This window comes from Falco naumanni, chromosome 5 (assembly GCF_017639655.2).
Source record: "Falco naumanni isolate bFalNau1 chromosome 5, bFalNau1.pat, whole genome shotgun sequence".
Taxonomy (NCBI): Eukaryota; Metazoa; Chordata; class Aves; order Falconiformes; family Falconidae; genus Falco; species Falco naumanni.
This window is the reverse complement of record NC_054058.1, coordinates 55,017,880-55,045,820: the sequence shown is the minus strand read 5'-3', so window position 1 is coordinate 55,045,820 and position 27,941 is coordinate 55,017,880. Positions and strand designations below refer to the sequence as shown.

The 27,941-nt window shown below is 37.3% G+C and overlaps 1 protein-coding gene across 3 annotated transcripts; it reads right to left on the bottom strand.

Annotated features, from left to right (window-relative positions):
* Window positions 1–23: 23 nt before the first annotated feature.
* On the bottom strand, window positions 24–27,692 carry XPOT (exportin for tRNA). 3 transcript variants are annotated; one of them, XM_040597011.1, is made up of 25 exons: window positions 27,580–27,692; window positions 23,842–23,972; window positions 21,979–22,061; window positions 20,743–20,799; window positions 19,321–19,390; window positions 17,899–18,117; window positions 17,138–17,322; window positions 16,606–16,774; window positions 15,099–15,335; window positions 14,741–14,779; window positions 12,689–12,751; window positions 11,602–11,726; window positions 10,583–10,727; window positions 10,311–10,430; window positions 10,047–10,141; window positions 9,193–9,262; window positions 8,536–8,774; window positions 7,749–8,034; window positions 5,748–5,937; window positions 4,438–4,554; window positions 4,237–4,352; window positions 3,683–3,730; window positions 2,172–2,243; window positions 990–1,046; window positions 24–492 (listed from the first exon to the last, which is right to left on the bottom strand). In XM_040597011.1, exons 2-25 carry the CDS (start codon window positions 23,899–23,901, stop codon window positions 466–468), a joined length of 2,889 nt encoding a protein of 962 aa, XP_040452945.1. In that variant the 5' UTR covers window positions 23,902–23,972; window positions 27,580–27,692; the 3' UTR covers window positions 24–465. The 3 variants fall into 3 exon arrangements, with proteins under 3 accessions (XP_040452945.1, XP_040452944.1, XP_040452947.1); XM_040597010.1 differs by lacking the exon at window positions 27,580–27,692 and adding an exon at window positions 26,436–26,520; XM_040597013.1 differs by lacking the exons at window positions 24–492; window positions 990–1,046; window positions 2,172–2,243; ... (2 more) ...; window positions 4,438–4,554; window positions 27,580–27,692 and adding exons at window positions 4,561–4,711; window positions 26,436–26,529.
* Window positions 27,693–27,941: the final 249 nt, after the last annotated feature.

Here is a 27,941-nt window from a genome sequence, read left to right as displayed (position 1 = left end):
AATAAAATGACTATCTACAAGAATGACTTTGATTGTTTTATTTTCATGTCACCATACATGAACAAATGAATTTTATGTCTTATGAAAACATTTTACTCAGTATCAAAAATGTACACATTTTAATAACCATTGCTATGATCTGAAGGGATTTTTACATTTAATTTCAAAAATAAGTGTCATTTCATTGCTGTATGTGTTACAGCATAAGCTTAAATCATCCTATACATAAGAAAAGTTTGTGTAGGTATACAGATAATTTTCATGTTGTCACATACCTTCATGGTCGAGATACAGGTGGGGGATTTGCATTTCTCTTTTTTGTGAAAGGCTAAAGTAAGTACTGACGTGAGCACAAAGCAACATTTCTTAAAAACAAAACCAGTCTGAATGGCACAAGAGTTAGCATTTTTATAAATTAACAACCAGAGTTCTGGATTATGGAAACATGGGAGTCCAGTACTTTCCTTAGGGTTTTGCTCTCTGGAAGAATACCTGTTAAAAGTTTATTAAAAAAAAAAACAACAAAACATTTTAAGACAAATGAAATATAAAACATGGAATTGTTGACATATAAGATAATTAGCTTGACGGAGCTCATTTTCTTGTTTAACATACTGGTTAACACACTAGGTTCAAGGATGTGACTTGTGCAATTACATTCACACCCTCAAAAATGAAGCATCCTGACATTCTTTACAATCATAGCATCACTTTTTAACTATTCAACTATCAAACATAAGTCACAAGCTATTGAAGAAATTGCAAGGTGCTGAGGATAAGTGACAGTTCTACAGTTGTAGGTTTGTTGCTGTTGTTGTTTGCTCCTTTCCAGGTAACCGCATTTACTATGTAAAGATTCCCTACAGCTAAAAAACTATTAAATAATTCAATATTTCATTTTCATTTCAGGTCACTACCATGATTGAGTTGTATGATAAAGTTCAAACAGAATTAAAAGCTATTTAAATAAAATAAAAAAAAATCTTTACCTTTAAGTAGTTTTTAAAAACTTTAGCATCAGGCTGCTGAAGTGCTTGACAGAATTCCTGTAAGACAGAATAAAATACTAAGGAACTAAATGAAGCATCAAGGCAAACTGAGATACAAGGTATTCTACATGCTCCTAACGTATGTAAAGCCATTGATATTAGTTTGTATTTTCCCTAATGTGCAACCAAAGAAAAGCATGTTCTAGATAAAAAAATTGTAATAGGCTATGACAGACCAAGTGCATTCTGGGGTGAAAAAACTGTATTTTCAAATACAGGATATCACATTCACTTTTAGCTGAGTAACAGAAACACGACTGTCTAAGAGGACTGCAACCAAGGGGATTCTAAGGTTGTTTTTAACTTTCCCAGTAACTTTTGGTGGCTTTGAAATGAGTACTTCAGACAAATATTTACACTTAAAAATTACGCACACACTAAGTGACTCTAGATTACAGCTGAACATATTTGTCACTTGAAAAAGTTAGATCAGAAAACACTGGGGTGCTGGCAAGAGATAATACTTGGATCCTTACATATATTTAACACCACTTAGAAGTTCTACAGTTTAAGTCTTACTATGAGTATAATTGTCTCCTAATGCAGCAGACCTGGTAACTATAGTATCCAAACTAATTGCAATTAACTTGTCAGTGTTCATCTAACAATTTCTTTACAGCAATGCTTACCATTACAGCTAGCAATGCTTAATGTTGAGACAGCGGTCAGGTGTGAAGTTTCACTTTTTGAGAACCCTTACACTACTCCAAAATAAACATGCAACCAACACACACACTTATTGTACATAATTTTTGACAGCAGAACCAGTGCTGTGGCTTAAATTTCTGTAGTGTGGAATACAGCCTTTATCCACACTTCCTATACAGTCAACATTGTTCATGCTACTTTTGAGCTATTAATTTAATTATTCTGATACTTTTACCTCAAGTCAAAATTTGAACTGAAGTAGGAAGACAGTCACATGCACTGAACTTTTTTTTTTTGCAAGGTACTCTTCCAGTAACTTTACTCCTTATGCTAAATAAATCCTATTCTGATACGCAATATCACAGTAAGTTTTACTGAGGGATAGTAGGAGGTTAACTTTGTCAGTATTAACTTTGTTCCCATTTAACATTTATGATCAGTAAGTTTTCCAAATGTCCTTTTAAGAACTCCTACCTGAATTATCTCAGGAGCTACTTGCAAAGAAGGCAAATACTCTTGCTGAAGGTACTGAATGCACTCAGGACCCTAAAGAAAGCAGTACATAATTTGTTCAAGTATGTTTTTATACAAATGACAAGTCATAGCTCTCTACTGTATGGTACAAGAGAGTCTGAAGACAGGTGGTCTACATGACTTTTACAGAGAAGTTATGCATATCAAATGCTCATGTTATTATCAGCTGATAGCAAACAAAGATTTCTTAACCTTGGCATTAAGGACTCTACAGCAATTTGGTATCATAGAAGAAGAATGCACTGAAAATTGCACTGAAGTAAGAATTACAATACAGCCAGTCAGATCGTGACATGTTAACTGTAAAAGTCAGTTAAGTAAGAAGACGGCCCTTATTTCACTATCTGACATATGAAAGACACACCCCACCCCTGCCCTGCCCCAAACCTGGCAACTAGCATCTGCCAACTGCTTTGCCATACTACTCCCACTGTGAAATTTAGTATCCAAGTACCCCTGGATGTAGTGTTTCTCTTCTTGTAACACAGACCATAAATTTACAGTGGACTAAACTAATAAAATGGAACTTCTAATCCTTTGAGAGATATCTGCATTGATTAGATACCTCTCATCAGAAGAGGTATTACTGTACGCTGGCAGTATATATAAACATAACCCAATACATCTACCACAGGAAAGTGAATTGACTTCATTAGTTCACACAGAAGTTACCTTCGAACTAGAATATGGTATACAGTTCATACGAGGGGAAAAGATGTCACATCACTTTCCTGTATTTGTAGTATTAAAAGAAAGAGTACTTTTAACAGGAAGTTATTTACTAAAGCTGGATTTCCTATGTATTTATCTTTTCACTGCTTTTGGGGAGAAAGGAACAAACTCAGAAGCTCTCCTCAATTAAAAAACAAGCCTCTTCTCTGCCAGTTTATAACTTCTCACAATTTTTGTACAGTTGTGGCTTTTACTTGCATTTGAGAAAAGCATTAACCAGCAAGTTAAAGGGCATATCTGGAAACAGTAACAAAAACATAGAAACTCTTTCATTTGCCATTAAAAATGGAAATATGCTACAGTGTTTTAGTCATTAAACAATGCATAAATCACTTTTTTCCATCAATGTTTTTCAATGTGGTCTCCTATACATCAAAAGATACCTTTGTTTTTCACAGAAGTACTTTATAGTACATCTCTAATTGCTCTTTTATGTCAGTTTAAGTACTACACTGAAAAGTGAAAGAATGCCAGTTCTTCAATTAAACACAGTAACAATCAAGCGAGCAGTTTTGTCCTTAATGAAGAGTCAGTATTTTGCAGTAATTATCAAGTGGTAGAACTACTGGATCCTGTGTCCTTGCACAGCATTACAGTCATCCTATTATTTTATCGAAGAGTAGAGTAGTAATTCATTCTAGTAAGTATCTAATTTTTAGAAATTGATAAAGCACTAGAAAGAAACCTACAAGTTATTCCCTGCATAGTATGAAACTTACCCTTTTGAGATGAATTGTTTTTAACGTCACTGCACATTCTGATAAAGCCTGCAATGTAATACATAACATTAGACTGTTCAATTAGTCTACTGGTTAAATATTTAAAACCAAAGAACCTAACGAGGCTGAAAACAAGGGCTAGTTCGTGCCATTATTCCCTCATCTTCCTCTCACACAATATTAACTGAACACCTCAACCTCCCAATTTTTGTTCCACTCTAACCAGAAAAAATTGTCATAGCTGAACCCAAAATGAACTAAAGGACAGCCACCAATGTGTGTTCACTTTCACTGAACACGAGTTAATAAGTAACATAGGTCAATGCTAAATACTCAGATCTGTGATTCGCTAACTTGGTTTTGAGCATAGGTGAACTACAGAAGACAGCACCACAATATTCAATAATTAAATCATCCAGGTACCTCAATAAAAAACAAAGTATTTCATTTGTGAGATGATTATGATCTTTGATACTACATGGCCATTGTAGGTTTATTAGCTTGAATGTGCCCCACAAGAATGAAAGCAAAAAACCCAAGTCCGTAATACACACCAGTACTGTCTGGGCATCCGCCAAGTCAAATGTTTGCTTCAAAGGTGCTACAAAACATGCAGGAACAATGTGCTTGTAGACAAAATCTGCAAAACCTACTGGTCCATCTTTACCTCCTGAGAAGAAAAACAACATTCCATATTCTATTATTGCTTCATGGTTAGTAGCAGCTGCAAAGAAATTACGAATAGACAGCCTTACCCCAAAGCTCCACCAACTTCGAAAGAATAATAAAACAAGTCTTCTGTGCAATAGGATCTGGGTAATCCACTGCTCCTTGAATGACAGTGAACAACACACGCTCCACATTCTCTGCACCTTAAACACATTAAAATGAGCTTGTCATTTCAATTTGCAGCCTAAAATGTTTCTGTGCTCTTACAGTATTTCATATAAATACTGACCTGGAAGACATGCTTCAACTTCAAAATAACTCTTTTTTGCACAAATCTCAAATATTTTTGGGAAGTTTCCCCTACGATGCAAGACAACTCTTATTTAGGTTATAATCATTATTATTATTATTTTAAAGTTTGTTTGTATTAAAGGCCAGAAGAACAATTAAAATCTCCAAAGGTGAAGCAGGGTACTTGGACCTGCTTACAAATTTTTCTCCTCTCTACACAAAACTGGTAGAGTTAATTAAAACTCAGCAGCACTTACCTTCCAATATATGGAAAGATACTTTCACCACAAAATTTCTGTGTTGCGTCAATGTTTATTTCCATTTGGTTCTTTAAAAAATTTCTTGGCCCGTCACAACTGCCAAATGCCTGTCTTTCAAGAAAGCTCTCACTACTGCTTAATGCCACTCTTTCCCACAGGTACCACCCATCATTTTAGGATGGGGGGAAGGAATTTTGAGCTCCACCTACCAGCTGAGTCCCTTCAAAGCTTTTCAAAGCCCCATGCCATTCTGATGAAATACAAACCAAGAGAATTACTTAAAGAATCAAGCAACTGGACATTTGACTTTAAATTCCTGCTTTTAAAAGCACTAATTTGCATTTCGCCACTAAGGGCAAGGAAAATCTGGTAACTACATATATAATAAGTCACATGATGCCTTTTACTATCCTCTGATCTTGATATCTATAGTAGTAAACAAATGACAGGAGTTACTCATGTGTCCTTCAGAAAATGAACACCACAACAAATACTGGCAGCTGCCTCACCCAACAGTTTGAACACTGCTATATGTTATTATATTACTGTATGATCTCTGATTCACCAAATACCATGATGCACAGGGATGGATACACTGTTCTTGTCCTCCTAGACACAGTGATCACATATAAACTGAAAAGATCAATGGGAAGAACATGCCTATTACGGCAGGATTCACAAACCTGAATTCTTGCACAACAGGTAATTGGAATACTGTATTTACATTAGTCCATTCTACCTTAACATCATTAATAGTACTTGACAGGAACTAGGCTAATGATTTTAGACAAAACTTAAGAGAGGAATAACCATAGTACTATCCTTTGAGAAACTGAACTACTTACCTTGATTAGCTATGACTTCACTCATTCCACTGCCAGTTACTGTCTGCAGAAAAGCAAAGTAACTTCTCCGTAGCATTTGTTTTTCTAAAGCAGCAGACTGGTCGTTTTCTTCTGCTGGAAGGAGCAACACCTCAAAAATAGCATGAAGCAGTGGCATAAACATCTGTTGCAGAAAAGGTGAAACCTGTGTCTGTGGAAATTGGAAGAGGGCATCAACGCCAACAGTTACAGCAACTGAACATTTCAGCATTAAATCTTAAAGGTTCGTTACAATTCTCAGCTTGATTCACCTTTAAAGTTACTATTTTCATGTACCAACTACTTATAACAAAATTAATCACGTCAGTCACCATGAACATTACTGCATCTTGACTTACACGCCACCGATCTTTTGCACAAAAATACCTAGGTCTATATAATCTCATTCTGAGTAGGAACAAAAGCTTTTTTTCCAGGCTTTCTCATCCTCCTGTTCAGACAGACACTAATTCAAATCCCCTGAAATACCAAGGGGGACTGTTGTAAGGTCATTATAGTTACAACAGAAAATGCATCTCTAACATTAAAGCTGGCAGCAGGTATTTGATATATGAGCTGAAATACTACTAGCATTACAGGATAAGTTTATCATTTACATCCTACTTGCAGTGAGAAGTATAAGGGCACTAAATTAACTGAACAATTCCCAATTGAAAATCTGAAGGTCTGTGCTATTCAGCCACAACACAGTTCCATAAAGAGGCAACTCAGATGTTAAGTTTCTTAATGCTTAATAAAGGTTTTATCTTTAATCACTTTACTGTACGTTGAAAATATTCAAGGTGAGACTACTGAAGCTAGGATCTTTAACATATTGTGGCAAGAATGGTACAGTATCAAAGTTAATTACACCTCCATAAGGTATTTGTCCAGTCTTGCTCCTGTGACTTTTTTTTTTTTACCTGCCTCACCTCACAGACTATTTTTAGTTATCTGTTATCTTGAATTGCTCTTAGCATAACTTGCTAAAAGGACTAAAATAGTAAGTCTTCCCCCATAATTTCTGAAATACTTGATTTTTTACAATTCTTTCTCTCTGCCTGGCAGATGGGATACTCCAGAGGTCCACATACTAGATTCACTCAGGTATATTTATAGCTGTTCTACTGCTCACAAAATGCACTACTTCTAGTAATTTCAATATTCCATTCTGCTGACAGACTTATTTAAGCCTATTTAAAAGGGCTTCTTAACCTTCTCATACAGCAATGAATTTCCCATCACATTCACAACAGTGCAATATTCTTGTGGCAGCTCCACAGAACAAACCATGCGCAACAGGTTAGTAACTTCACCTATTTAGTTGACTTTGCATTCGAACTGTGTGAAACCAAAAAGCTCTACAAAGGCTATACTTCAGGAACCTTTGCTAAATAATCAGTTGACAGTTCTACTCTCAATTAATACTATATCATGTCTCTATTTCAAAACCTCCATATTTGTCCATCTATTTTAAATAACAATGCATTAAGCCTCAGCATACTTTTTTATGCAACACCACTGCATTGACATCTTTTAAGTCAATATTTCTCCCGATACACAGATCTGATATTCCTGTACCTCTACCTCCTGGAAATCTCAGTGTAAGAAATGAGAAAATTCACTTCAAAGCTTGCATAGTTTGTAATACTAGTTTAACACTTCAGTGGGAGGCAGGAAGTTACTTGTGTCAATAAGAAAAAAATCTTTGCGTTACAAGTAGCATTCAAAAATATTAAACCCCAAAATTTAGAAACACCATAAAATTCTGAGACTAATGAAAGAAAACCACTCATTTAATAACTGCAATGACTGCAAGTCCAGCAAAGTACAACTGTGGCTGAAGACAATGTCTCCCCGTAGCAGCCTTAGAAATGTACTTACTTATTAATTGTGAGATAAGGTTTTAACACAGGTATTTTTCTGGAACCAGAAGAGATATCAGCAACACTTTGACCCCCAAAAGCTTATGCAATATCATACCTTAAACTTAGCTGTTATTTGGTTTATAAGAGGAATGAATTCTTGAAGATCTTTTGCTTCACAATCTTTAAGCATGTGTTCAGAGGCAGAAGGAATGAATGGAAGAACTTCTTCCTCTAGGCAAATAATCATGCGGTGAAGGAAAGTGCGGACACCACTTCTCAGAACTTCCTTTTGTAATGGACAACTGAGAGCTGGCAAAAATGTTTGTAAGCAGTCCAGATAAACCTCTGAGCAGCCACATTGTTTTACAGTTTGTTTATTGCTGAAAGCCTTGCTGGTTCGGCTGTAAAAGCAACGCACCGAGTATTATATAAGCTCATGTTCCAATACAGTGAAGAAGCAATAACACCAGGAGTAACATATGGTTTAAAATCCATGCACTAAACTAGAATATTACTTTTCATAAAATGAGAACCAAACACTGGAAGAAATGAACAGAATTAATTGATATGAAGTAGCTACGCTCTGGCAGTTTTGGGAGAATAAAATTCTGATAGTTTACAAACAACATAGGATTAAAATAGCTCCATACAATTCTTTGAGGAAAGGAATAACATGCTGGTTTACTATAAAGTTGCTCAATATTCCCCTGTATCTACAGCCATAGCAGTCTTTTTTAAGGGGATTTAAATAATCTTCTGGGCTATCATAAATTCTCAACCACTGATGATTTTCTAGGTCAAAGCAGCACAGGTAGAAACTCAGCCCCTCCTCCCAATAAATCCTTTATATTTCCCTTTCACTCAAACCAGAAACACACACAGAGTCACTGTGCTGTACCTACCTAGCAAACCCAACAGCATGATTGAGGCAGTCAGCCAGTGCCATCTGCCTGTCCTCATCTTGTGCCATCATCAGTTTTTCTAACAATACTTTGAACTTCTCCATCAGTGGAGTCAACAAATTCCTCATTAGAACCTGTTTTCTTTCTGCAGAGTATTCGCTGTTAACTATTAATACTCCAGCTGTTTCATAAATGAAAAGTTGATCATCACTGCTTAACAGAGCCTGGTAACCATTTTCCTAAAATGGAAGATAACAGGCATAATTCACTAAATGTCCTTCATCAAAAGTTGTCTTCTCAAAGTTTAAAAGATACTACACACTGTCTTTAATCATGCCTAAGTAATCTCTATAGTAAGTGTACAATTGTTTTATTCTCTTCCTACTGAAGCAGAGGCATTAAGTATAGGCAAAAATACAGTTGAAGAAACAACTATTTTTATACGCACACCCATCTCTATACTATACGCCCAAACCCCCACATAAGATTATTAAAATTAGGTATAAATGTAAGCATGGCAGTGATCTCACACCAAAGCAGAACAATTATTTATGCTTAAATGTTTGCGTGCTAAGCTTATAATTTAACAAGTATTCAGGCACACCAACGAGCAAGTGTAAACCTTATTTATTGGGAAAGTCTGCTGTAAATACTCACAGGAGGAGACAGTTCCAGCAGGTCTTGTATTCTATTCAGAACATCTTCAATAAAGGGATTCATTTGCTTACTGAGGTAAAACACAAGTACATAACTACTTAGAAGCATGTGCATTTTTACAGGTTTTCTGACATTTTTTTAAGCTGTAAAGCTAGACTCCTAAACTACCCTCGCAGTATAGAACACCCCTTTAAATATCAAAGCACTTTTGTAGAAAAATCTGGCTGATAGATAGTACCTGTGGTAAGCCAAACAAATCCAGGGCAGAGTGGGAAAAAACCATTTCTTTCTTTCCCCGCCCCCTTTTTTTTTTTAATATACATAAATAGCCCTACTCCAGATAATGAAAATATTTCACTTAACAGGTGAAAAATAGGTTCCTTCTGAAATCTGAATCATCTCCTGCCTCTACATTAAACGCATGCCTGAGAAATAAGACCAACATGACAGGACTATTTGAAGGGCTCCAATACGCTGAGAAAATGTCATCAGTATAAATTCTGTAAATATTTGTAATTTGGTCAGGGACAGGGAAGAGTTACTCTTGGGAGTCTTCAGATTCACTCACTCTTAACTGTTCACTGAGGAAAAGCAGAACAGTCATTTACACTGTTAAATCAGTTTTAACATCTAAAGCTAAGCATATGTATTCCAGTTCTTTGTTCTGTGAGTTTTTCCACTGCCACCTTAGTATCACACAATAGGACAACTCTGCTAGAGCACTGTTTTGATATCTTAATTTTACTGCAGTACATTTGAAGCCCAGCCTGTTTCAATGACAACTGTGATGTACAGAAGGACTATGTATAGTAAATTTAGTGCCATTTGGTTACATCTGTAACAGCTTTACTCACTTAAGAGACTTGACAAATCTGGAAAAGAGGTAAGCTGTTCGACTTCGTACTTTGGGACTTGTATGGCGAAGACCACGGTGATCTAAAAATGCCATCTGCAATCGAGAAAATATCTGTCTTAGAATCCCTAAACAAGGCAGGAGGAAAATCTAATCATTCAACAATTTAAGAAACTCAGCTTCTTTAGTGACCCTCAGAAAATAAGAAAACTTCCTAAGTCTAAAGAACTTATCTAGTCAAAAATGTAAATGAGATGAAACTTACTAGAACAGTTGGAATGTGCTGAGGTTCAACAGCAAAGAATTTTTCATATCTAACCACTGTTTCAAAGAATTCCAGGGTCACTGATGTATGTTGATAGGCACTGACACCAGAAGTCACCAGCTACAAATAAAAAGCATTAGCAAGTTAATGCTTTAGCCTTGTAACACCAAGACTACAATGTGACATGCTGGTAATTAAGATAAACCATTTGAACTAGAGTGTTCCAGTCTTTATTAGCATTTTTAAATACCTTCCACACCACACATGCTTACCGTTCTCATCATGTCTTGTAAAGCCGTAGCTTTTGTAACATCACCAGAGAAGTGAGCACCATGAGATACAGGAAGAGCCTCAGCTAACATATACAGCAGCCTTATGGCTACTTCTACTTCCATAAATCGCGTAGTCTGCCAATTCCTAGAGAAGGAATATGAAGATCATGTTAGACTGTAGTAGCTTATGAAATAATCACAGTTACACCACAGAAGTATTTTCTTTTGAGCCTTCTTCAGATGCACAGTATAAAAAGAGCAGATTTAAACTAAGAAAAACACTGTAAGACTAGGCAATATTTCAGGATGCTTCTCAAAGACTATCCACAAACACATCACCTATTCACCACAGCACTACCAATTTTCTTTTACCAGTTTCAACCTGAAAGATACAGATTTCTTTAAGTGCTTATTTAGATACAAAACCACCCACAATGGCCCACGGACAAGCCATTCAGCTTCACTTAAAATGAGGGCTCACTAAAGAGCAAGGTACAAGGAAGCCACCAACAATACCGGAGTCCTACGTGAATACACACAACTGGCCTTTCGTCAGGCAACTAGTAATAATGTTTCTTCATTTACATGCATAGTTACCACGATGGGTTCTGCTCTTTTTTGCAAAAAAACACTTCACTTTGTTTCTTTTCCTTATCCACCCTTGGTTTTCTAATAGCATCAATACACAAAAATATTTGCCATCTCTCAAACATTTCCTTGAGGTGTAAAGTGAACACTTGCCCAAATGGCTGTTGCTTTGTACATAAATGACTAGGATCAAGTAACAACTCTAGGGAAAAAGAAATTAGCCACCCTTTAATGTTACAAAAAGAGAGCTTTTTCTTTCTAAACAGCTGAAGGAAAATTATACAAAGTTATATTTATCATGAAGTTGTAACAAGCTCAATTCTATCAATTGGCTTCCCTTGCTACACCACACATTACTTACAAACTCGGAGCGTTACAAAAGGCAAAAAAGCTAAGGGCATAGCGTACACACATTTAAAAACCCAACTTACTGAAGCGTAGTGTTAAAAACTCTGCGGACAGATGCCAACAGTAACTCTGGTGAGACCTGAGCAAGTCTGTCCAGTAAGAGTTTCAACTGTTTTCTGTACTCCACAAACATTGCTTCATCTTCCCCCTACAAAACATTCACATGTCAGTGAAGTCTGTATTTTTGTGTTTAAACAATTACACTTAAAACAAAAACGTACCTACGAGAACAGTATACCACACTCAGAATTCAATAATGCTCACCCTATGCTCTTGCAACATAACAGCAGGCTTCTTTTTTGGCTGGTTGTAATATGTTGAAATCCACTGCATTCAGTCCAGAAACATTAAAAAGGCTTTCCAAACTGAAAACTAGCCAAAAGTACAAGAAAAAAAATAATGCTCTTGGCAAAGCCTTATTGACCCAGTTCTTGAAAATTGAGTCACTCCTCAAAGGTGTTCTTTCTCAGTATCTAATTTAGTTTTAAAATTAAACTGACAGAAACATTTATGATGGACTGCATACAGTTTAAGCTAACCTTTTTAAGACTATAGAGCTCTCTGAACAGCCTGGAGCAAAAGTGAAGTCTAACATAGACAATCTTTGTTGCTGGCTGACAAGAGACGTAAGCATGGGAGGAAAGTGAAATCAATGCTTTTAGCTTATTTTTGCAGAGGTCTGACCATCTGAAGTAGGTCAAACAACATCCCAAAGAGTTTCATTACAAAATGTTTCCCAAGTCTTTTTGCAAGACAGAAGTGATGTGCAGAAACATGCAAACTTACACTGAACAAGCCAGCTCAACAGCTATGTTTAGCTAACAGCACAGCCATATTTGCTGAGGAATAGTTCTGCACAAATGCAGCCAGAAACACCCTGTTAATTGAACTGGCTTGGATAGCCCTTGACTATGTTATTTTTTCAAATGCAGACATGCCTAAAAGTTGAAAAAGCTTTCCACATAGGGAAAAAAATAATCAGGCCACATATCTTTGCTTCCTACCTTCAAATCCTTAAGTCTATGAAAAATATGGATTTTAAAAGCATGAGCAGGTTTTACTACATGCAATTTAAATTGCATTTGCCCATTTACTCATATAACACAATACCTCATTTTCAAAATTATATTCTTCATCATATGTCAACTTCTTCATAACAGCCAACATGATTGCCTAAGATAAAAACAGAACTGTAAGCACAGAAGCAGACAAATGATAAGAAGCAATGGTTAAAATCCTACAGTAAAGGAAACATTAAATCAAGTGTTAAATGCTTACAAATATTTTAAATCCCATTTGAATTATTATTTTCAGAGGTTTAGAAGAATTAACAGTCCAAATTAAAACAGATTGATTATATCTAAACAATACACAGATGCCATTCCAGATACACAGCATAGATAACTTGGAGCTCTCAGTCTCTGACAGTATTACCTGGCTTTGTTTTCTGCTTGTAATCTATGCCATTTGTTTCACATGGAAATAAAACAATTAAGATGACTGAACTAGGTAGAGGAAGCTAAACAGGCTGTCCAAGATCTTATTTGAAAGGTACAGGTCAGCTTAGCTGTAATATTAACTTCTCTATTAACTCAACATCCTTTAAAGGTTGGGTTTTTTTTTGGGACAGGTTAACAAGCTGAATTCGTTCACCAAAGAATCCAACAGTAAGAGCTAGGAGCAGCAAACGAGTGAGAAAAGCAAAACCTTCCCTTTTCAGCAGCAGCAAGTTGTTAGATCGGTTAAAGCACTGACGTGCAATTTCACCTTAGTAGGGACTGTTGGTAAGTCCTAAAAGAGCAATAGACTTGACCTCATCTCTACTGAAGTCTCAAACTCTAAAGGTATCACTTTGATCTTACTAAGCATTTACTAGTTCAGGCTTTTAGAATTCCAATTTAATGTTTACAATACATGGAGTACTCAATTCCATTCACGCTTTCTAAGATGGACAGAACCTGGACCGACACACACAGTTAGCTAAAACAAGTGAAAATTAAAATAGATTTTTAAACGGCTGAAAGAAGAAAGAATGGTATGATCACTTCTCAGTTTAACACAAATCCTCAAGAGCTGCTCAGTAAAATTAAGAAATAATTCTAACAAAGCTCTTCAGTATGAACGCAAATTTAACAAAACAGACTTCCAGAGAGTAACATATTCAAATTTTAAGCATCTTAAGTGCACTGCAGTAGTAATTTTGCTTGATCCAGTTATAAGAACAAACGAGACATAGTAACAAAAATAAAAACACTCAGTGATGTTATCAAACTTCTCTTATTGTGTTACCTCATCCAGTTTAAACAGACGTTAGACAAAACCAGGTCAAGATAATCTAGACCCCGATTATCTATATTCAACTTTTCATGTTAGAACAGGTACAGAATTTAGTTTTCTTCGTAAAGGAAAAGTAATCACAGCTATCGGCTGTATGAACTTACAAAATACTTGCACCGATCTAACCAGTTCAGCATCTAAATTAATTCATCCATATTGGTGCAGAAGGGTCATAGGAGAAAAAATTGTAAAAGGACTGTGCTAAAAACCCCAAACAAGTTTACTGCCTCCAGAAGTAGACATAAGCCTTATTTAACTTAATGCTTTATATATAAACTTAAGCTTAAACTTAAATGTACAGTTTAATGTAACACTTAACATATAACTGCTCACTCTAAGTACAACTATTATATTTGGATTGCAGCTTCTTTCATAACTTTAACTTATGATACTATCAAGGGTCAAATTTTATGACAACCCTTCCCACACTACTTCCAATCCTTTGGAATTAGGGCAGGTTTTAATAAAAATACAAAGCTTCAGGGAAAAAAATATCCACCTCTTCTACCTTGATTTAAGAATCCCCTATCAACAGTACAGACTGTGCAGGAGCTTACCAACATGTGCTTAAGGGTTGTTGGGAAGACCAGCTCTAAAATAGCTTTCATCTTCATACACAATTCAATATAGGTTTACTATTTGAAGAAACAGCTGTAGTTATTCAGCAGAAGATTGAACATACTGTCCTTACTTTCAAGTCTTCCCTTTTAATTATTGTCACATTGCACATTTCAAAGCACAGAAACAAAACACGATTTTAGCAAAATGAAAGATTCTGACCCAAAGCGTTACTGAAAAAAAGGATCTTTAGTACAAAGTACTTACCTCTACATTAGCTTTTTGTTGGTCTGAAAGTGCAGAAAGCTGCAAAATAAGTTTCAAGTGTTATTTTTTGTACAGTAACTCCTTTACTGCTGTCTAATAGGAAAAGACAGGTTTGCTTTAACAGCCATATGATCTGCAAACCTTCTTCCCACTTAACACAACATTTAACACAATTTCTTCAGATTTCTAACACCACCACAGAAATAACATGACCACAGCCATTAAATATTCTCAAGGCTAGTCAAAAAACTATTTCACAAGTCAGCTTGCACATAGTATGAGATTCATATATTCCCACAGAAATCAAACTAAATCATATGTCAAAAAGCAATGTTAAATGGAAGGCAGATGTACTTACTTGTTTCAAGATGTGAAGGTAGTCATAACAAAAGCCAATGATATTAGATGAGATGTCATCATCTTCATGAATTAGCAGTTGCAACATTAGGGCCACTTTTGCTTCAATAGCTTGCAGAGTGTCTTGAGCACTCTTCATGTCACCATTTTTTATCAGTTTAGTCCAACTAGCTATTAATGCTTGCCCCATTCCATTGACCAGCTTAGAAAATCTGGCCAGAAAATCCACATCATCTTCCTGCAAGACAAGACGTCCAATTAAAAATACTAGCAGATCTTATGTTTAAATGGGATGAGCTTACAGACTGTTCTACTCGTGTCTAGCATGTAGAAATAGTAAAACCAACATTTGCCTGCTAGATGGAAAGTTTAATTGCCTGGTTCTTTTTCCCCAGGGAATGGAGAGAAAGAAATTAAAGCAATGCCAGATTTGGCTGTTCTCCATAATACAACAGTAACTTGCTTCGCCTCTGCAGATTCGTTTCTCTTTTTACTTTACATCAAGAAGCAGGCTCAAAATAAACACAGCAGCACATTCATACCATAAATCTTAGGCTGTGTAAGAGGAAAATCTTTTTATGGGAAAACTGTAAAGAATTAACAGCTGTAGCTCACCAGAATACTGATAACAAGTAACTTTCAGTACTGCCTTTAAGAGTGAGTTAATATTAAATATTTATGGCTTGCTTTTACAGAAATACATTGATCAAAACTGAAAAGTACCCCTAGACCAGTCACCCAAACAGATGCTTTGCTCCCTGCCATAACTGTACAAAAGCAGAATACAAGTCTTCCTTAGAAAGACTGAGGTAAGATTGTTACAGACATTTTCTGCATTTTAGTAGGAATACAAATTTGACAAAGGCTTCAAAATAAAGAGGTAATTGTCTTGCCATCTAAGGACTACAACTTCATAAGGACTGGCTCCTCTTTCTGCATGGCGGGTAGCAAACAGCTGTCCTTTAAACACTGCAACTGCCAGGGAACGTGTACTTGATTAGCAGGTGTATTTTTCCAGCTTATAGCCAGGAATTTCAAGCCTCACGTCTGATGGTGCAGATACACAGAACAGCATACATGCACTCAAAAAAGCTCTTTCCCCTACCTAATAATGCACAGCTGATCTAATGCATCACCATAAAAAGCTCTACCTGGACTACAATACCTATCACAGAATCATTCACTCAGAAGAGAAAATTCAAGGCAACAAAATGCAGAAGCAACATTAACAGTAAGCACGACACTTCAGGAGAGGAAATAATACTTTGCTTCTAAAATGGAAAACCCATGCTAAGGACAAACAAAATGCAATGGGTTTTTAATTAATGAGTATTAATAACAATCTTTTGAGTATGAGAAAACTATAAGTAGTGTTTATCTTTGATGCAGAAGCACAACTAATTCTCCCTAATCTGTGGATGTCATTTTATAGTTTTCTGTTCACTTGCTTATTAAAGAACTGTTGGAAACCTATGACTCATTCCTATTCTAAAAATCAATATACAAACCTGATCAATACTGAAGAGGCCAGCAGACTGCAATACTTGACATAAAGATTCAACCAATTTTGTTTTATCAATTGGGTCCATTCCCTTATTTACAATTTCAAACAAACAATCACAGGCTTCTTCCCGGAGAACTTCCACAGACATGTGACCTAGCAGCATATTTATAAACCTTCAGAGGAAAAAAAAAATTTTTTTATATGTACACAGTAGCATTGTATAGAAACTTTATATTATTTCTGTGCATATTTACAACAATTGCTTTTTCTAAGACAGTTTTAAAGTCTATTGTACTGACTAAACACAGCATTATGTACTTTTTAATGAGAACCCAACAAACTGTCTAGTGTCTATTTCAGCCATTATATTGGCTTGGCTTACAAAGTCAATCACTCTACTAAAACCCCCAAAACTCCAAAGATTTATATATGAAGTCCTTTTTCAAAGATTCATTTTAATTCTGTTTCATAGAAATACAATAAGCATGCTATCAATGTTATTTTTGCAAACACATTACATTAAAAAAACTCCTTACCTTTCATTGGCTATGAGACTCAAATCTATCCAGGATACATAAGCTCCAACTACTTCAAGGCACTGGCATGTCAACTCTGAGTTATTATATTGATAGTTTTGTAAGATTTGGTACCATGATTCCACCAAACTTGGAATGCACTGTTCTCTCATAGTATCTTTTAATAAGGTGTTCCTACGAGCCTCCTATCAATACAGAAAAAGGATAAATCAGACTTGTCATAGATTAGCATCTTGTCAAATTAGTAGCACTTTTGTGTCCACTACCAGACACCACTTGTCCTAGCAATATAAATAACTCAAATCAGAAACCCAACGAGAGCACATTTTTTTCTTGGAAGAAATAAAACCAAAGTATAGGTTTTGCTCTTTTTCTACCACAATGCCCAAACACTGAAGAAAGGCAGACAAAGGTGAAAAGCCCTCTAAACCATTAAACGGATTTTTGATTTTAGAACTCCTTAAAAGAGGCACTAGAAGAAATTAACATTTTAAAATGAGTCAGTCAAACATTAAATTGGTTAACTCAATCCATCAGTCTTCTTTTTGCTAGCTCTTCAAGTAAAAAATACATTAACTAGAAAGTATGAAATCATAAAAACCATTAAACAACTTACAGCTTTTGGATCTAAACCACCTAATGTCTCTAAGGCAGAGTTGCCATAGGAAAACACCAACATATCTGCAAGTCTTCTGCTCTAATTGAAGTAAGATAACTTTTTAGAAAATTTAAAAAAATGTTAATGCAAAATAACAACTTGCCTCTGATGTATGAACAACATCCCGGTCTACCAGCTCAGCATCAACAGCCATCAGGATTCTGAGGTACATATCCACCCCTCGTGGATTAAGGTCAACTACTGATAGAATATCAAAAAAAAACTTGGGCCATTTTGTAAGATACTCAGTAACAAAAAGCAATGCAAAGACTTGCGCTGCTTTGTTGCGAATAAAAGTCTTCTCAGGCTGGGGATTCAGCATCTGGTAGAAACAAGATATTTTATTTGTATATTCTTACTAAATTAGAGAAGAACAATACATGCTTGCTGATATCTACAGTGATAAACATACTAACTCTCTTCCTGACTGATATAAATAAAAAACCTTACCTTTCCAAGGATTTAGAAGAAAATTTAGCTAAATCGTAGTGAAACAGGGAAAACATTGTCTCTGGGTGATACAGTCCTAAGTCTTTAATTCAGTACTAAGACATTAAGTGTACTGTTTGTTCAAAGACTAAAAGCTAATCTGTCAGTTTGGTGAAAGGAATAAACAAGAACTTCCAGACAACAAGTTACAGTCCTCTTGTAGCTAGCTTGTGCCTATGTTAGATGTTAGCTTTAAGAATAGTAAAGGAAGTTTCTAAAACTAAGCTTGTTGGGGGAGTGGGGTAGAATCTGTCACTACCAATCTCCCTCTCTCTCCTTCATTTCCTGTAAACTCCTCCTAAGGGGAACAGTTGCCACAAAGAGAAATTAAAAGCAATTTAATCCATTCCACAATGATCTGTTCTTTTTCAAGTTATATTACATTCCATTTCCTACTGTTAGGTTTTCTACAAACAAAGCAACTATGTTAATTTTGAATACAGAAGTGGAATGATAACTAGATAATGGCAGGTACAGGCAAAGACTTGTATATGCTCACTTGACAGTTCTGCTCATTACAAACTCTTGGGTCCAACTGTGATACTGGATGTTCAGCTACATAACTAATTCCACAAGAAAGAATACTATGGCAAAGCACTGGCTACTAACAGACAAGTAATGCAGTTAATTCATAAACGTCTGCTATTCTAAGTAGACAGGAGCTAGGCCAGGAGGGTCTTAAAAACAGAATTACTGCTCCTTCTCCAGTCAAGAACATCAGGAATCTGGATTATATATATCTCTAAAAGGGAAACATTTAATACTCCTTATTTCAGCTACAACTGATTAAACCACAATCATCATCTGATTTAAAAGAGTTTTATGTTTAGTAACAAGTTCAAGCACAGAGTTCTTTACAATGTCTGATTTAATGAATCTCTAATGAAGACTGGCACATCAAAAGCTTTTAGCCATCAGATACTGTATATCTTCAGGAAGCCATCTTTAAACTCAAGTGACAGATTAAACACTTAGCCCACAGTCATCGCCTTACATTAGCCTACTATGTAAGATTGTTGCAAAGGGACATACTTACCTGTGCTTGCAGCCATGTTATAAGTGTTTCCCTAATTAGCTGCTGCTGGACTTCAGTAAGTTCAGAGTATCTGAAACAAAGCATAATGACATCAAAATACATGCCTCATGACAAGTGTGACACTCAGTGAGGCAAAAACTCTTTTAATATTACACATAATACTGCACATTAAGGTAAATGAAAGGTTCCTAGAAAAGCAATTTACACAGCTACTTGCATGTTAAAATTTTGATTTGAAGACTAAAAATAAGAATCTTGCAGGAAGGCTGGTCTCAGGGACAGGACTTATGACCCTGATAAAAATACATGCTTGACCATAAGCCATGGGGAGAAGGAAGAGACATCTGTATATGCTCAGACTTGTTTACTACATGAAGACTGTCAATAGTGAGCACAAGGAAGTCCTTCACTGATCTGACCTAGAGTACATTTATTATCAGACACGTCAAAACAAAAAAGCAAACAAGTCATTCTGCTTTATGTCATACATACAGTCTTGGCAAAATTTGACATTATACCCAGCCCACTTCAAGTACTACTCACACATGTTCCTTCCCAGAACTAGCTCAGCTTGCACTAGAACTAGCTATAGGTTTGGTACAGTCCTTAACAGGAATAACTGCTGAATGCAACTCCAGTGTTCCTGTCACAAGTAACCAGTAAGAAGAAAAAAGCAACCTCACTGAAAATGCTTGAGAAAATAAGCAGGAAAACAAGAGAAAACATACTGCAGGAAGCAGGTGACGAGAGTGGAACAAGCAGAGGAAGATGGACAATGAGGTAAAATCAGGTAAATAAAATCACAGAAAATTAAGCCTTTCATTTTTACTCTAATACATAATTGTGAAAATCAGTGGCAAAATAGATCTCATTCCTATCTAAAGCCTGACCCACATATTCAGTGTATTGCAACCAGTCATGATGATATTCCAAGACAGTCATATATTATTTCAAAGTATTTTTTCCTAAATTTATGATTCAATGAAAACACCATTCAGTGAAAAGACTCTTAACATCTCTGTCACGGTTATTGAATGAATAGAGCTTTGTCTGAAGCCCAGAACCCTGTACTGAGCAAGGCTGCTGCTTGCAGGACTCTTTTCTGAAAAAATCAATGAGAGTACAGAGTAAGGCTTGAATCTCCAGAAAGGAATGACTAAGTTTCAAGCAATCCTTGGTAATTGGGACTGTGTTGGGCCATACACAGGTGTTAGACTAGCCAAGTCAAACATGCTGCTCAAAACCCAGCTACTCTTCTCCCAGGAAAAGGTGAAGAAATACAAGAACGTCCTCTGGACCAGATTAAAACTACCTCATCAACTACACCGAGATGACAGACACCATTTTAAGTTTCTCCACAAGCAGAATAAACAGGAAAAATTAAATGGATGTATAAGGCTGCTGTCAAAAAAGAATACTCACTTGAACTTTACTTGATGTTCAAGAACTTGAAAGCAAAAGAATTTGATGTGATCATCACTATAAAAGAAAAGAAATTGCTGTTACTGGTGGCAATACGGTACAATTCTCTGGGAAGGAAAAAAAGCCTTAAATATTACAGCCAGGTCATTCCTTTGGCAAATCAAGAATTACTGTGCACCAGAAAAAATGCTACTGCTATTACTTCAAAGGAAAAATGACAACTACTTGAGCAGTTCATTTGGTAAAAGAAACTGTTAAATTAATATCTACGTTTGATATTATAATCTTCTTTTCTATAGCCACCAATTTGTGATGCTTTGATTTCAGTACTGAACATACAAAATTGCAATGATTATTGTATCCTGTCTTTATAAAAATCTGTCAGGCTTCAATAATACATTCATGGCCTGTTAATACACTAAGTTGTACATTACATCTCAAAGAGCAAAGCTAAAGACAAACTGAGGTATAGATTAGGAAGGAACATTCCCCATTATTACAAGTTTTAGACTAGATGAAAAAATAAGTTTAAAAAATCTAAAATTCTAAAATAGCTAATCTAAAAAAAAAAATCTAAAATTTTACCCATGAGTTTATCTAATCTGAAAATTTGTAACAATCATAATGTATTTTGGTAAAGATTATAAAATGCTGTTTTCAAATCTTGTATGGTTTTGTTACTGCATACTCTGTTGGAATCAGAAGTTTGATAATTCATTTACAAAAAAAGCATTCACTATAAATCACTGTTGCTGTTCAGGAAATATACATCTCAGTTTTCTTCCAACTTGAATTATTCTGCAATACAGCAACAACCTAGCATCTGAGATCTAAATACACAACTTCGTGCAAAAATTACGGTGACTAGACACTCTTCTCATCTTGAAAAGTGGGATGGCCTACTCCACAGAATATGGGCAAGAAACCGCTTCTGAGACTACTACACATAAAGCTTATAGTCTTATCATGGGAAATTTTCAGCACTCTTCCCCAAAAGACAGCACTAGAACTCATTCTTTTTCCCTGGATTTCATAAAGCAGCAGTCTTTAGGCTACAAAATTAAGGACTTTTATTTATACATTATACAGAAAGCATTATATAGAAGCCACTGTGATAGTAAAAATAGCATGAAGACCATATTAACTTTCAGCAATGTACAGTTTGCCTATTATGCTGCAGAGCTAAAACCAGACCCAAACATATTACTAATGAAAATAAACAATGATCTGCATTACCTGTATATACTCTGAGCTAATGCTTCTGCACAGACTTGCCAAGCATCCTGGGATATCTTCAGCTGCTCAAAGTAGGCTAATGCCTGCAAACATCCAAGTAAGTTTCATTTTAAAAAAAGATGCAAACCACACAGCAAGACACCTCATTCACACCTAGACTCACATTTGAACAGCTCTCCCTCTAAAAACCAAACAGTATTTGGATACCTCCAAGTATTTATATGGCTCCCTAATTACCATAACACAAGAGAGTTTCTTCAAATGCTAATATTACAGGTACCCATTTCCCCTTTACATTCAATACAAATATTTTTGTTACTTTAATATTAAAGTCACAGAAGCAGAAATATTGAGGTTAGAAGGGACCTCTGGAGACAGGGTCAACTAGAAGTTGCTCAGGGCCTTTACACATAGGTGGAAGGTCACATCCAAGTTAATATTCTTTCCACAAATTCTACAGAGAAAGTGATTTAGATTTTTCACTGAAAACAACTGCACCACAGTTGTATTCAACACCTCAAGCTCAAGAAATATTCAAACACTGAGCACCTGACAACTGTCAATTTAGGAATCTATTACAGAGTACAAAAAAAAAATCTACCAAATTTTAGATAATCAAGTGCTTATCAGAACTTCTAAAAAGCTTTTGACAACAGTTAACTAGATCTAATTGGATTAAGATTAAGTGTGGTCTGTTATACAAAAGAATAAAGTAACTTTTGAAACAGAGATTAGATTAACAACATTATTTCAATTCTGTGAATGCATGTATTTCAAGAGGGTTTTCTGGCTACTGGGCTTTTTTTTTTTTTTTTTTTTGCATTATTTCATAATTGTCTCCATTCACCAAAGTAATTATTTAGTAAGTTGAAACAAGTTCTTAAAACAAAAATTCACTTCCTGTAGATAGTACAGGTAATTTTCTAATACTGAACAGTTTTACTAGAAATTGTTCGATACTTCCTTTGGATATTACATCTTACACGATTAGTGAAAAGGTAAGTCACCTTTTATAAAAGGTATTTCCAGGTTAGGCAGACTGTATAGTTAGAAGGTCAATAATCTATAAGCTCAACTTTTACAGTGATATTCTACTAACAGAACACTTAAAGACTAGTTACATCTATCTTTTCAAAAAGGACAAACATCCAGAACCAATGTATTTAACAGGCTGCTTAGCAATATTAGCCACATCAAACTAAATTTTTAACTTTCTTATACATTCCAGATTTGTTTCATGAACACAAAACCTAAGGTATTATCATCCTCATTTCTAAAAGATTTTACTGGAGGTTATCTTGTAGACACTTGAATCAACTCGATAAATCAGTAAACAGAAACACTTATTCATGAAATAGTTACATAAATTGTGATACCTTTTCATAGCAGCATCTCTCTTATGAAGTAACTGTTACCACGCACCACAATTACTTTTTTAACCTACTCTATGCTAATACAAGCTTCACCACAGTTACAAACACAGATTTCATTAAAAGACACTAAATATCATCTAAGAATTGAAAGGGCAATTGCAAGCAACTCACTGTTTTCAGTGGCTGCTTTCCATTCTCTGGAGGATGGAGAGTATGGAGCCTCTGAAAGAGGCTGAGCAATAAGTACAAAGAACTTAAAGAGTCAGAGCCCAGAAAAATAAATTCTATGCACGTTAAGTGTAATTTCACAGAACTGGTGACACAGGACCTTCAGCTTACAACACAATTTTGTTTTCTGCCATGAACCCTATACACTGGTTAACCAAAAAAATCTAGCCAAACCCACAACCCCTTGCCCAAGGAAATATGAGACTACTGCACTGAAATAGCACTCCCAATTGTTAAAGAGATAAGTAAGTTGATTACATACTCTTTGTCTGAAGTCTGCATCAGCATTTGGGTTTAGCCCTAAAAGGGCTTGTTCATCCATCTCTATTGCTATACTTTTTGTTTCCTACTCCTAACTCGTTTGCCCACTTCTAGAGAGGAAACTACAATCATCTGCAAATAGAGAAAGAGAAACTTTATTTGTTCGGCAGAACAACAAAAATTAAAAGCAGCACAGCAACAACCACAGAAATTTGCCCACAAATCTCAAACATATAGTACATAGTCCACCAAAACATGAATAAGCACAGTTCTGATACAGATATCAGTATTCTGAGTCCTTTAATAAACTTTTAATAGTACCAAACTTCTTAGTGAATAAAATAAATTTAAAGTGTCCATATATTTCAATTATCTTGAAAAGAGCTAATATCATCGTAACAGAGAAATGGCAAGATGTTGTACTATTCAACTGAAAGGCTTGAACTAAAATTTCAAGCATGCAGAGAAGATTTCAGCAAGATATGACATAAGCATAAATCTCCTAGTTAAATTATAGACTGCTGTATTTTTTCCCCACCACAACCTTCACAACTGCAAAAAAAAAAGCTACTAATCTCTAATATTATTAAGATGCTTCATAAACCCATTTAATGAAGTATTTCCCCTAGGGGAGCAAAGCCATTAGGAGGTCTTTCCTCTAAAACAAGCACACACAAGAGAAATATCTTAGACATTAACGACAAAATACATCACACTGAGTTACTAAAAGTTTTCTGTGCCTGGTAATGGGTGCTGATTTACTAGCAATGATTTTTATTTAGAAAATTCAGTGTAAAATTAAAAAGTAAACTAGGCAAATGTTCTAAAGATTATGTGCCTCTGCAGGCTATTCTGCAATGCTATGGTAAAACAGAAGAGAATTTTTTTAAAAAAATAATTGTCAAATACTAGGATGCTGTTAAACACCAAGAGGGGACAAAAATCCATCTATCCTTCCAAGCTCACACACAGACACCCAGCAACATAGTTAATTAGGCCTGAAATAAGGCCTTCTTACATAAGCATGTAGGAGGTAAAGGAAAGGAAGGCAGACAAGAGGAAGAGATGAAATACAAAGGAGCTGTGGTTTGAAGCTGCCTACATGCCTATAGGTAGCACTTCTGATTTCTTAGTATTGCATGTCTTATGCATGCTCTACTGTTCACCCTCCCCCACTAGAAGAAAGGTGGCACAGTGACAACTAACAGCAAGCATGCCTGAAAAAGGGAGCCCAAAACTTAACGTGGTAACAGACACACATTGCTATAAAACTCATTACAGAATACACTGTAACAAAATGCACCACGAAAAGCCATTTAAAAAGTAAAATTGAATTCGTACCAAAAAACCCTGCAGGTTGTGGCCCAATAGAAACCAGAAAATCTGGAACAAAGCGATGACTCGTGGCAAAACAAGCTTCATACACTGCCTTATGACACAGAGCAATCCCCCTCAGGGTCAAAACCTTTAGGGATTAAAGTTGCTCTGCTGAGTCTTCTCCTTCTGCATCCCCAGCCCCCACCTTGTTTTCCCCATAATCGACATCTAAAAGCAGCCAGATTACAATAAAGACAAAATGCCGCCGTGGGGGAGGGGGGTTGGTTGGTTGGTTCGGTTTCGGGTTGTTGTGGTTTTTTTTGGGTTTTTTTTTTTTGTTTTTTTTTTTTTAATCTTTTGATTAGGGTCTGGCCCAGAGTTATACAAGTAAAACCATTTAATATACAGAAGCATATTTTCAGCATATTTTCCTGCTGATGTCACTACATTATCTGCCCAAAAGGCAGTAAGCCGCTACACCTGGATGACAAGTTTTGCTATTAAAAATAACCTGGCTCAAACATGTATTCTCTTCACTTGTTTAATTAACAGCAATGCAAATCATGCTAACATGAGTATATTTAAAATTTCATTTTCTATCATACATCTTTTTCTAAGAGTTTCAGCTTGACTAGCCAACTCTAGAAGGCAATTAATGAGTTAGACTATTTGAATGAGCCTTTTGAGAAAGCTAACAAAATAACTTCTTGTGCTATATGGTTTTAGTTAAGCTGGTAGCTTTTCCCCTACAGATCTATTTTACCAGCCAGTAACACTTCAAAAGCAAACCTGAACTGCAATTTTAATAGTACCCACAGTTTGCAAAACCCATTGCAAGGTACACTCAGCTATAACATCAAGTATATCAATAAAGCAAGTTTTATTTATAAAAAATAAGCAATAACTTTAATATTTAATATGCAAGTGTGGAAAGCATTGTCTTATTTATGTAGAGATGCTTTTTTTGTTAAGCAGTACACTATGATGGGTGGCATCTATATGACTAATTAGGAAGGTGCAGTTCCTTAACAGCGAAGTCATACAGGTATACATATCTCTTATTGTTTTTTCCCTTTCACTTATCAAATACTTATAATGCATTTGATAGTATAAACTAGTTCCATACAGGAAAGCAGGAAAAAAAAAATATGTAGCCACAGTTCAAGTGGGGAAGATTGCTCAGTTTAACACCACTAACATGGTCAAGGGTGTGTAACTTGGGTCCAGATATGCCCTAATAATGAAAGCATTCAAAGCACTTTAACTACAGATGCTAACCCGGGGAACAATTAGCAATTGAAGAGTACTTCACGACAGCACTCCTTTTAGATATCTACAAGATTGTGATAGCACGCAGGGAGCCAGTGACATGCTTCATCTTAAGTCCCTCAGGTTTTCTCTCTAATAAAACAGACAGTAAAAGATCACCTTTCACATTCTTTTTTTGATCTGTTTTGCTTGCTGCAGATCTTGAGCATACTTACAGACTCTCAGGCTCTAGAGCTTTTACCCTGACTTAACACACGGTTAAAATGAACAGCTGTGTAATTATAGCTACTTCGAGAACTTTTCGACTGGACTAGAAAGTTTTTATTTCTGAAGGTGACATGTTAGGTCTTCCTATCAGGCACATTCTTACTGGCCAGGAATTCCCTGTGAAGAGTAAGGTCTTCTTGCTCCCCCCAGCCTGCTCAAGGAACCCAGCCCCCACTCGCCGGAGCGCCAACACCGCTGCGTGGCTCAGCTCAGGGCGGCGATCGGGCACTCGCGTCCCACCGCGTCCACATCTGCGGCGAAGACACCGGGGCTGCAACTTAACCCGTTCAGCCCCTCCCCGGGGCCGCTGCGGAGTGACAAAGCACTCCTGCCGGGCCTGCGGCCGCCCGGAGCCCGGCGGCAGCTCTCCCACGGCGGGACACCACCGGGGGCAGCGGGATATGGAGGTGGGGAAGGCCCCTCCCTCCCCTCACTGCAAGCTTACGGTTACTTCCCCCTCCCACCCGGGCCATCACGGAGGACGGCTACCGAGGCAGCCGCCGCAGCACGGCGAGCTACGGCGTACGTGAGAGGAGAAAAATCCCCGTATTTTTTGCGGCCGCACGCACGCACCCCCAGACCCCCGGCTCACGGAGGGCAGGCACGCCGAGGGCCGGTCGACTGCGGCGTCACCCCCAGACCCCCAAAGCCTCAAGGCCGCGAAGGAGGCGGCGCGGGGCTGAGTGGAACTGGCCGGGTGACTCGAGGGAGCCCGCCGCCGCCACCTCAGCGGCGACGCCCGTGGGCGCCCACACCGCCCCTTCCCCGCCACTGAAGCGCCGCGCCCCCCGCCAACGGCCGGGCAGGCCCAGCCCCCGCCACCACCGGGGCTGAGTCACCCCGCGCCGCGTGTACACGTCCTGTCCCCGTCACCCCGCGCCGTTACCTTCCCGGTCACTCCTCCATCGCGGCGGCGCTGCCCGCTCCCACACCCGCAGCTCCGCAGCCGCCACGAGCATAGGGAGCGGGTCGAGCCGGGCCAGGCCGCGCCGCCTCGGCTGGCGGCGGGAGGAGGAGGAGGACGCCCAGGGGAGGCGCTGCGGCCCTCGCGCGTGCGGAACGGCCTCCGCACCTCCGGGAAACGAAGCTGCCGCTGCCCCCGCCCCTCGGCCCGCCCGCGGCGGGGCCGCCGCGCCGCAGGACTACAGCTCCCAGCGTGCCGCGCGGCGCCCTCTCCGCTGGCCCCGCCCGCCGCGCTGCCCTCCGCTCCCCTCCCCGGGCAGGTGGCCGGGCGCAGGGCAGGGCGGG